The 12,084-nt window shown below is 39.0% G+C and overlaps 1 protein-coding gene across 1 annotated transcript in view; it reads left to right on the forward strand.

The window, feature by feature from the left end:
* Positions 1-11,049, forward strand: part of LOC149249953 (succinate dehydrogenase [ubiquinone] iron-sulfur subunit 1, mitochondrial-like) — a 45,349-nt gene extending 34,300 nt beyond the window's left edge. Inside the window, exon 2 of the mRNA XM_089458861.1 lies at positions 10,547-11,049. Coding sequence (XP_089314987.1) covers positions 10,547-10,724 — 178 coding nt within the window. The 3' untranslated portion in view covers positions 10,725-11,049. The remainder of the gene's footprint in view (positions 1-10,546) is intronic.
* Positions 11,050-12,084: the final 1,035 nt, after the last annotated feature.

The following is a 12,084-nucleotide window of genomic DNA, read 5'->3' on the forward strand; positions in this document are numbered from 1 at the left end:
GATGCTTAGTGCAACCGATTTATACTTCCTGCTCATCCAAGTTATAGAAGTAGACCCCAAAGAGAAGCGGCACCGAAACGTGCTCTTACGATCCACCACACTGCCAGCCCAATCAGCATCTATATATCCATGTAGTCTCAAATCCTGGGTAGTGTATCTCAATCCATAGTGGATTGTGCCTCGGAGATATCTCTAGAGATTCTTGGCAGCAATCCAACGAATATGATGAGGCTCAACCATATATTGACTCAACGTGTTCACAGGTCCTCCATTTCGAACTCGGAAGCCAACTCCCTCTTGCATTGATGAATGAGAGGGTCATCACCTGTTAGAAAGAGGTCATGCACATAGAGGACCAGAATGAGAGGTCTGTCCTTTTCAACCTTGAAGTAAAGGTTCGGGTCAACATCACTTATCATAAATCCCAGCTTCATAAGATAGTTATCGATCCTCCCATACCAAGCCCCAAGGGCTTGCTTCAAACCCATAGAGGGATTTCTTCAACTTGCATACATGTGTCTCACGATCTTGAACCTCGAACCCTTCGAGTTGTTCCACATATACTTCCTCCTTAAGCGAACCATGCAAGAAGGCAGTTTTGACATCCATCTGATGAAGGTTCCATCCTTGCGAGGCAATAAGGGCTATGATCGAACGGATGGTGGTATATCGGGCAACTGGTGCAAATATCTCATTGTAGTCTACTCCTTCCTTTTGAGAGAAGCCTCGAGCTACAAATCTGGCCTTGTATTTCTCAACACTCCCACCAACTCCCTATTTGATCTTGTAGAGCCATTTCGAAGTAACCACAAACTTATCCTTGGGTCTAGGAACCACATCCTGGACATCATTCTTCATGATTGACTCATATTCCTCGTTCATCGCATCCTTCCAAACCTATTGCTTCACGAATTCTTCGAATGTACAAGGCTCAGATTTTACGATGGTGCTCATGGTAGTTAAGTACCCTTGGTACCTATTTGGTTTCTTGCTTTCACGAAATGTCCCCCTCTGTGCAATGTGTTTCTCGGCATCTTCAAGAGTATCTTTGAGCCACAAAGACCTCTTCCTTGTAGTAGAGGGCTCACTAGGAGGTGGATCAATGGGATCCATCAGACCTTCAACATCGGGCATTGGTTCATCGGACGAAGATTCATCCTGCTTTTCTGCATCAACATCATCATTGGCCTTCCTAGGAATAGGAAGATCTCGAATCTTTCTAAGTGTAGAATCTTCATCGAAAGTGACATCATGACTTAATTCCACTTCCCTTTGACCAAGCACATAGATTCTATATGCCTTCGAAGTTTCATTGTAGCCCACGAATGTTCCTTTCTTCCCAGATGCATCTAGTTTGTTTCTTTTCTCTTTCAGCACATGAAAATATATGGGACAACCAAAAATTCTAAAATGAGAAACATCAGGTTTCTTACCAGTGAATACTTCTTCGGTGTCTTGAAGTCCAAAGCTTGATGTGGGCATCAGTTTTGGACATACATAGTGGTGTTGGCAGCTTCTCCCCATAAGAACTTCGGAAGACCTTGATCATGAAGCATAGCCCGGGTGGCTTCTATGATAGTACGATTCTTCCTTTCGGCAATACCATTTTATTCAGGAGTATATGCGGTGGTATTCTCTACAATAGTCTTTGAATTCATTAGACTCATATTCGGTCCCATTATCAGTCCTCATAATTTTGATCTTCTTCCCTGTTTGATTCTCGACCAAGGCTTTGAAGGAGAGGAACCATTTGAATACTTCATTCTTCTTCTTTAAGAAATAGATCCATGTCTTGTGAGAGAAGTCATCCACAAAAATAACATAATATAAATATCCACCCAAAGATGTCACAGACAACATACCTGATAGATCAGAATGGACCAATTGAAGAATATCAGTGGTTTGAGTTTCACTTTAGGGGAATGGTCCCCTTGTATGTTTTCCAGCTTCACATCCCTGACAAACACCTTCATGAAATAAGTTGAATTCGGGCATCCCTGTGACCATCTTCCCTATATCGGGTAAGGCTTTGAAATGAAGGTGAGCAAATCTGTGGTGCTATAATTCGGATTGAAGAGGGGTCACAAATCATTGCTCCCAACGGACTTTCTCCAACCTAATAGAGACCTTCAACCCTGAATCCTAGAGTGAATGCATCTCTTGGATTCCTTTGCCAAAGACGAACCTTCCCATCAATGAATGACACCTTAAAACCTTTGTCTTCCATCATAGAAATAGAAACCGAGTTCTTTTTCAAGTCAGGTACATATAGCGCTTCTACTAGGTGAAGGGTTTGACCTTGATTTAAGTGAAGAGTAATGATCCCAATTCCTTTCACGGGATAAGTGGCATTATCCCCAAGTATAATCTCCATATTTGTCTTCTTTTCAACCAAGTTTGAGAGAGCTTCTTTGTACCCAATGAAGTGCCTTGAGGCACCACTATCAATCAACCAATGGTCCAATGTATCCGGAGGAGAGGCGATGGAGAGGGCAAAAATAAGATAAAATTCATTTTGCTTTACAACATTAGCTTCATCATACCTGGAGTTTCTCGACTTCTTGGGAGGATGACCACCTCCATTTCGAGCAACAGGAGCATTCCTCTTTCCTTTGTTATTGAACTTGTTGTTCCTTCGATTGCCATTGCCCTTGAAGTTGTTGTTATTATTGTTGTCATCATCTCTTGGAGTATCCTTCTTGTGAGGACACTCTCTAGCGAAGTGGCCAAACTTGTTACAATTGAAGCACCTTCCTTTTCTTCCTTCCTTGAACCCTTGTCCTTGATTCCTTGGACCAGTATTGTTCCTTCTTCTAGAATGAGCGGAGAAGGCAGTAGGATTGTTTCCATTTGAGGGCTTGTCTCTTTCCATCATCCTTATTTCTTCTTGAGTGCATCTGGGCAATAGTTTCTCAAATCCCAGAATCTTGTCATTGTTGAGGATGGTAGTGTTGAACACATCCCATTCTCTTGTAAGACCTCAAAGTGTAATAAGAGTGAATTCCCTATCACCGTTGACTTTTCCAATAGATAGGAGATCATTCTTGATCTCGGTGATCCTCATGAAGTAGGATTGGATGGATTCTCCTCTATCCATCTTGAACATTCCAACCAGCCTTTCATACATCCCTTTAGATGTTTCCAAATCAGAAATATATGCAACCAAAGGTTTATGAATAGAATCAACAATAATCTTCTTAGCTTTTACCTCACCTTTCTTGTACTTGGTTTGAGCAGCAACATATGCATTTGAAGGGGGCTTCGCTATTCTTCCTTTGACATAATCCATGGCATCATTTTCTTCCAAAGTCAAATCCAAAGTCATTTTCCATGCATGATAGTCGGATTTGTCCTTAAGCTTGTCCTCAGATTTGAAGAAATATGTAGTTGTCATTGGAACTAGTTCCAAGTCCTTGTCCAACAACTTCCCTTAGTGATTGCTTTGCTTCACTCTTGTTTGGGCTTTGTCTTCACCTTAGCTCTGATACCATGTTAATTTTAGATAACAATGGTATGTTCTATGCTTAAGACAATTTACTTCAATGTTCCTTTAGCAGCCCAATGACAAATTCCAATTATATCCAGTAGCAATCACATTAACTTATAAACATTGACAGTAAATGCAGATAGAACATAAAATCATATGCAGAAAACAAGCCAAGACAAGAGGACACAAGATGTGGCAGATGCCAGGGACAAACCCCAATGTGGGGAAACCCTTTGATCAAATCTTCTTATTATTCTTCAATAGTTCAGCAGAGAGAGAGAGAGAGAGTACAAATATCATAAATACAAGCCCAAAACAGATCTGCCAAATCAGCAGTCAAATCAGTCCTAAATAGAAAGTCAAATGTGGTCAAAGCTGCCCCAAATCAACCTCGAATCAACTTGGTCAACAGCAGAATAGTAAAGCCTCTAGAGAGGGTCAAAGTCAACCCAAAACAGTTTGGTCAACCCAAACAATCCTTGCTGTAATTTCTTCTGTCAAACAAAAAGTCAATGCTACAGTCAACATGGTCAAACTGTCCCTAATTGCCTCGATTTGTGTGCCAAAGAATGCGGCCTAGAAAGATCAAAGTTCTGGCCCAAAATCAGAAGTCAACACTTGGTCAAAGCGCCCAAGTCAACGCTGGTCAACGTTGCCCTAATCACAGAAATTTTGGCCTCCAAAACCAATCCAGAAATCAGCGTTTCATCCACAAGCGCGAAGAAGAGAGAGCCTCCAAGTGTACGAACTAATCAAGGGAGGAGAGAGAAGATGATATGATGAGATGAGCGAGTGTCCAAATGAGAGAAGGGTCACTTCTATTTATACAATTTGTTGAGGGTGAGGAGACACATCCATTGGGCTTCATGAGCCTACATTTGACTGAGGCTGACCTTGACAGTTTGTCCATAAGATAAATAAATTTATAATTCCATTTCTGCTTGTCAAAATGAAATGATCTTTATATCAAAATTGTACCTCTCCGCAAGATGAATTCAATGCAATAATCATCTCCATCATATGAGCTGTCCTAAGGTGGAAGTTGGCCCTAGTTGCCAATTTTAACAATTTCTCTTAACTTGAAAATTACTTGTGAATGTTTTGTTGGCTTCTTATTAAATTTGTATTCTCTTCATCAAGCAATTACCAAAATGTACAAAACATGAAGATCAAAAAAGAGACAAAGGACACAAAAATTAGGCTCCAGGCTAGGGAAAAACCCCATAAGGGGGAAAACCCAAGAAATCCTCTTCTTATAGAATCAAATCAAATTGAGATATCCAAGACCCAAGACCAAGACCAAGACTGCCACAAAGACCCCAAGTCAGCCCTCCTCCAAGTCTTCTCTAACAAGTCAAAGTCAACATTGGTCAAACCTCTGAAATTCTGGTCAAACTGCATAAAATTTCAGTCCTGTAATGAAAGCCGAATTCTGGCCCTGTAATAGCCTTGGAAAACCTCAGAACATCTTGCACGTGTGGATAAATTAGGGCAAAAAACTTGGATTTTTCTCTGACTTGGCTCTCTCTCCCCTTTGACTTTCGCTGATTTTCTTCTTTTTCTTGCACAGAAATCGATGTGGATCGATGAGTGAATGAATTGCTCCTCAAGTGGTCGAGTTGACTCATATTTATAGCTATCTAGGAGGTCGAATAGCTGCCTCTATAGGCCGACTTGGTCTTGTGGATGACATTTTGACTCTTTGACTCATTGTAATTTCACTCTTTAAACCAGCCCTAAGCAAACTATCCAGGTGTTATTTCCTACTGCTGCTAGAAATTTGGTCGGCATAAAATCAGAACTTAATTTATAACTGTCAAGTTGTAATTTCACACTTTAAACGACCCCTATGCAAACCATCAGTGTTATTGGCCACTGCTGCTAGAAAATTGGTAATGGATTAACTTTCAGCCCAAATGATGTTACTAGCTTGGAACCTATGAAGTTATGTGTGCCGCTGGATTTGATAAGTGCAACCACAGTCCACTCCTTGACCTTGCTCCTTACTCTCAGGGTCCGATATTTTGTTATTCCATGCATGGTAGCAACAGAAACTATTGGACTCTCTTGCTAATATCTGTCATCCATTTTAGTAATTTCTTCCCCATCTGCTATTTGCTCTGCTTAATTTCCATCCGCCTCCATTTAATACTCTTCTAGAATCTTAATCATGTGGAGCTTCCCAGGTGTCTTGCACTCATGTACCTCACACCATTTCGCTTTGTAGTTAAAACATAGCTCTTTTGTGCATAAACTATCAATGATAGCAGGCTCCACCATTCTGCTGTTGAATTGTCGAAAGGTGGTGCAAATAGGGTAACTAGGTTTTTCGATCATTGTTTGGGGATTTTTTAGGAAACTCTTGTTGTAAAACGACTTCTAGCAACCTTTGAATAATCCTGTGATTATTGAATGGCCTCTTTAATAGGCACAGATTTCATGGCTTTGACATATTCCTGAATGGACTCTTTTAGCCCTCAATATACATGGTAACAACATGCCATGGAAAAATATTTTCTACAAGGAGGTTGGCTGGGCTGAACTTCTTGAAGTAATAGGTCATGGTGCCTTGCTGTTTCATATTTTTGAGGGTTAAGAATCAATCTTCTTTACTGTAAACCTTGTTATGGTAAAAAACCAGTCACAAATTCATCTGTAGTAGTTATTTCATGCTGTTCACAGGTCCTTCTAGTGTAGGGTGGTGAATTGGATATACTGATTTATTTGAAATAAATGTGACAGCTTGCCTATTTAAGTCCTTGTTTTAGTTTCTTTGCTGGCCTGCCAAGCTTGGGAATGAGAGTTTTCTCTAGCAGCTGCTGATTGGTACATTTTCCTTCTTGATTATCTTCATTGATTTTCTCTTATTAATGTTCCATTCAAAAGCGCTTCAATCATTATCCTCTTAAATCAATTTTCACAAACTTGCTTTGGTCAAGGAATTTTCTTGTTATTAAGGTAGAAATATAGTTATTTCTGCCTTTTCTATTCTGTATAAGACTGATCAGCTTTGAAAAAGAGTATTTTAAATGTGTTATCTTCTAAAGATTGTTCTAGATACTATGTCTAGGCATTGAGGAAAGATGAGATGACCATTAGGTTCCTGATCTTTGAATAATACAGCTGTCATTTTTGTATGGTAACATGTGAATAATGATTGTAGTCTAGGTCATTATTTACATTCCAAGCAAAGATTTATACTTTCAAAGCCAAGATTTGGCATGAAGGCTTAAAAAGTGTTTTGGTATAAAATGGCTCCCTCGAAATAAAGTCTTGGCCTTTGTCTCCAGAGGACATTTCAGTTAAACACTCTTGAGAGTTTGCAGTACCAAGCCAAATCATCTATAGTGCTGATGAATATCTCCTTACCAATACATTTGAGAATAAAGAATGGTCATGATAATTGTTATAAGACTTGGGAATTAGTCAAAATGCTCATTGAGTCAGCTCAGCTTGCAGCTGAATGAGCTGAGTTTTCTCTCCAATTCCAAACACCGTTAAGTTACCATGAATTGGTGAAATTTTTGAAGACTTGGCAGTTATGGAAAAACTTGCGGAGTCTGATCCAAAAACTAGGCATAGTGGGTTCTATTTTGAGGGGTAGGGTGGGGTTGGCAGGGAGAGGGGGAAGGGGGGTGGGGGTTGTTGGGGGAGTGGTGAAAATTTGGCTATTTACTATTTTCTTGTTTGCCAAGTTTTCCCCGTCACACTTTTTCTCTTCAGCAGTGCCTAGGCCTTCCTGGGTCTGATAAGCTATACAACATAACTGTACACAATCGACATAGATTAAATCTTGATACTGGCATTGCTAATCAAATAATACTGCCAAATTATGGCTCTCTGCAAGGTATTCTATCAATTGTAAAATGCATTACCTTGTGAATGAGACTGATCTTTTTTATTTTCAAAAATTAGGGAATTCATCTTAAAGTGATTTCATTGTCCAAGAATGTGGTCATAATACTTTTGATTTGTTTGACAAACATCTCGAAGCACAAAGACCTAAAGTACAAATCTAAGAAGTTATTTCACCACACTGCTTATTCTGTTGCTCCTGCAACATCTGTGAAAAATTTGGGTATTTTCTCATTTGCCAAGTTTCCCAGAGTTGCACTGTTGCTCTTCTGCAGTTCCAAGTTGTTCCCGAGTCTGATGAGCTTTATAGCATAACTGTACAAAATCTACATAGGTTAAATCTTGATAGTTGCTCTGCTAATCAAATAATACTCCCAAAAATATGGGCTCTCTGAAAGGCAGTCTATCGAATGATAAATTGCATTGCCTTTTGAATGAGACTGATTGTTTTTTTTTCTTTAAATTAGGGAAGACATCTTAAGTGAGCGCTTCATGATATTTTTGATTTGTTTTTGGTTGCAGTTGTCATGACAACATCTTGAGGCACAAAAACCCAAAGTATCAATCTAGGAACTTATTTCACTGCATTGATTATTCTTTTACTCCTGTCACATCTATGCACTCCCTCATCTGCACCCACTTGGGTGTTCAACCTGGTCTCTGTTTTAATAGAATACCGATCACTTTGCTGCTTGCTGCTGGACCACACTGGTATCTTCTTGATGTAATCCTGAAATTCCTTTAGGGTCCATATTTCTATCCATTTTTGGAATCTTGTTTTCATATCTTATGCATCATGCAGGCAAGTGCCCACCTGAAGAGTTCCCTTTCTGGTTTAAAAGATCAAATGCTCTGAAATCACTTATGTAATATTCGTAGGGAATCTTTACAGTAAATAACAAAGCAAACATAAACATAAAACCATGAAAATCAAACACATGAATCAGTCCATGAAATTGCACCAAAAACTGCTTTGTTGAGCCATTTTATTATAATATGAAGAGGGTACAATGAGGTGCTGGAAAGAGTGCACATGGGCTTGCTCAAGGCAAGCTAGCTAAGCCCAAATGAATAAGAATAAGTCCCTCCCAAATCTGATGTGGCTCTCCCCTGGCTCTGCACTGAAACTGTCAAGAAATATGCTGCTGGTTGTGAAGTACTGTTGTTAGGGCCTCATCCGATGCTCGGAAAATTCCGGGGAATTCACTCCGAGCTCTCCACCGAAAACCCACGAAGGAATTGGCCAAATGTTGACTTCGGAATTTCGGCTCAAATTTCCCTTGGCTCCTCTTGCTGCTCGCTGAGTTGGGACCCCTGTTTGGCCCCTCAAATCTGCCCAGAAAATTCTGCAATTTTAGATATGAGATCCTTGTCAAAAACCCAAAAAAGGTTTCCCTTGGTTCCAAACTTCAAAATTTGACCCTTCACAGCTTGGCCCTCCACCAAATTCAAATTCTGTTACTGTGGCTGCTCCTATCAATCTCTGCTCTCCAAACTACAACAATCCTCCTCCAATGGCCCTCCAAATGAAATCCTAGCAGCTCAGCTCCTAAATCCTTCTCTCAAGCCTCCCCACAATTAGCTCCACCAATGACTGCGCAGTCCTGGGACAAGTCTACGCAGGCCCAACCAAAGAAATTTGTCTTGCTGAGAAGGGCACTCTCAACTCCCATAAATTCTCTTCCTTCACCTGCAATTTGGACAAGGAATTGCCCAGTAATGGTATAGCCTCTAATTTCAGTACCCCACTTCACCCAAGAACTGTGTGGTTCTTCTTCTGCGTCCAGGTTGAAGCTAAGGCAAGTCGTACCACTTGAGACTGGTCCCCCAAGTCTCCACAAAGTCGTGACAATACCTCCCTAGGGTGGCACTCGTGGTCCACCGAAGAAGAGGGTGAGATTTCCCCTTGGAAACCTCTAGTGCTAAACAACACTTGTGACTCAGCTGAACAACTAGAGCAACAATGTGTAAATGTCAAATTATCAAAAGGTACTCAATGCTGCCTTCAACCCTCTATCTATAATTGTTGCCTCACCTTTCCTTGTGGGTCCCTCATCCAAATATTTCGACCTCCTTTCCACAAAATCGATTTTTCCTCCAAGGGGTGCATATTCCATGAGGAGTGACCCCCGTATTCCACTAATATTGAAGTTTTTGATTTCTCCTAAGTCCCATGAACCAAAAATGTCTCCAATGCTCAGATGACAAAATTTTGCTATGCTTAGCACTTCCCCAATAAACTTAGTTAATCCTGTTAAATAAAAAAAATCAAAATTGAGGATATCACAACTTATGACATGGCTATGGTGCACAAGTACATGTACATTAGAAATTTGGTTATGTCCTGGAATATGTGAGCTAAAGCATCTTATAAAGATTGAATTAGGCTTACAAAATGTTTCATCATTTTGCCATTTTAGAAGAAAGAGAGCACAGGCTGATGTGCTACTATAGAGGGAACTTGAAAAATACATCATATTATAATGACACTACATGGCAACAACCCACAGAACTGTATGTTCAAGATTGGAAGAAAGATTTCCTTTGAAAGTTTGTTGAGAAATAAGAACAAAGGACTTGGCTTAGATTCATGAGAAAAATTGTACAAGGTTCAATTTGCTTTATGAATTAACTTCATGGCTAGAAAACCTTACAAAGTTACAATCGCTCCATGTGTGAAGGAAGTGCAACATGACATAGACATGATTTATCATTTGTCATTGTCTATGTCAAAGTGAACGATGAGTGGTTTGTCAAAGATTTCCCTCAGTTTCTTTGTAGCTTAATGTGAAATGCAAAAGTGTGCCTGATGCATGGGTATAAATATAGGTCTATATATATTATAAACATGAATTCATGCATTCTGCACATTGATGTTTCCAACAGCAAACTTGGAGCGTGGACACAATGGAATGGATTGATTGAACAATTTAAAATGATATATAAATTAAATGTTTATTGTATTCTTCTAATGCTTCTGTCTGTGAACATAAGCTATGAAGTGGTCAAATCCTGCATATCAACTGTTTGTTTTCTTAGTTATGTGAAAGTGCATGTAACTGGACTATATCCTAAAAAGTAGGAAGGGGAATGGCAGAGGAAATGCTTAGCATAAAGGATTAAGTGCACCTGGTTTTGCTGCTGGTTTGGAGATGATAGGATGAAGAATAAGACACATGATGTAAATTTCATTTTCAATTGCAGGTGGATAAGTGACAGCCGTGATGAGTACACAGAGGAGAGGATAGATGCAGTAACTGATGAGTTCAAATTATACCGTTGCCATACTATTATGAACTGCACTCGGGCTTGCCCTAAGGGTTTAAACCCTGCAAAGGAGATAGCTAATATAAAGAAGCTTGGAATGGCTAGTGTTATTTAGATTACTGTTGTTTGGTTCTCTGATTGACAAGAAGTTATCTGGATGTCTGCATAAAGATTTTGTTTTAGTGGAATGCATGCTATTATGCTTTTCCCAGATATTTTTTCTGGTATATGTTTTTGAAAATCCAGTTACACTATGATCTGAGTAGAATGCTAGCACACTTCGGTTACCCTATGACCTGAATGAAATGCTGCATAGTCCAACAATAAACTTGCAATGTTACAGCCCAAAAAATAACGGTACTGAACAGTGATACTACTGCTACAAGAAAGAGACATCTTGTACTGAATGTTGAATTACATACTCATTCTCATATGATTTATTTGGTTTGTTCTTGGCACTTATTTTCTATTGGATAGTTGGTAACTTCTTTTGTAATGGAAATCCAAAATCATTCTTTTCAAGGATTTCTTTATCTTTCAGTGTTTAAGAATTAACTAAATTGGAGAGAATATATGGATTTTCATTGAAATAAATCATATAGTATAATGTTCACAAAAGACTTCCTTGGAGATTGTCACATGGATGTGATCAATCTTTGATTTTATGAATTTCGATAGGGTGACTATGTACCCTACAGAAGGCTTTAATCAAATGATCAGAAGCGAATCCAGTTTGTTGAAGGGTGCATAGTCATGTTTTTCCAATCAATGAAAGATCTCCAATAGCTGATAACTCTTATTTTAAATATCTTTTCTACACTTCAGCAAAGTAGCTTATAAAATGAAGAAAGGTACGTCCTTTTTCTTTTGGGGATTTGCCATTTTGAAAAAAGAACTATAAAATGCAGTATGCTTGCCACTCAAAAATATGGCATGCATAATTTCTGAGCTTTGCCATCCAATGGACATTATGAACATGGAATCATCAGGAATCATAGACATAGGCTTTGTAGCTTTGTCATCCTATTGAGTGCCTTGCATTTCCCCCCTCTATACTTTGGTACAAGATAGGGTCTTTCAAAAAGTATCGGATCATCATTTCTAATTGTGGGAACTCAATGAATTGTCAAGCTCAAGTCTGTGTAATGCTAGTTGTGCAAAGGTGGAAAGTTCATGCATATGAATTTACTAATTTAGTTATTGACAAGAATAAAGGATAATAAAGTAAAAGCTGTATTTTAGTTTTGGGAATCTTGGGGATGCTTTATAGAATACCAATTTAATAGTTGCGTGTATAAACGAGGGTTGCTTGTTATGTAGTGGGAATTCTTGAAATCAAACAGAAGTTTAAGTTGCTGAGTTGAAGTGTGCGTAAATTTATTTGATCAAACTAGTGAAAAGCTGACTTATTCTATTTTCTATAAAAAAATCTGAGATATAGAATTTGTATATCATCTCTCAGAGATGCACTGAAA

The sequence above is a fragment of the Pinus tabuliformis genome, chromosome 7 (genome assembly GCF_031772625.1).
Source record: "Pinus tabuliformis cultivar Carrire ecotype Pingquan chromosome 7, CPIR1, whole genome shotgun sequence".
Lineage (NCBI taxonomy): Eukaryota > Viridiplantae > Streptophyta > Pinopsida > Pinales > Pinaceae > Pinus > Pinus tabuliformis.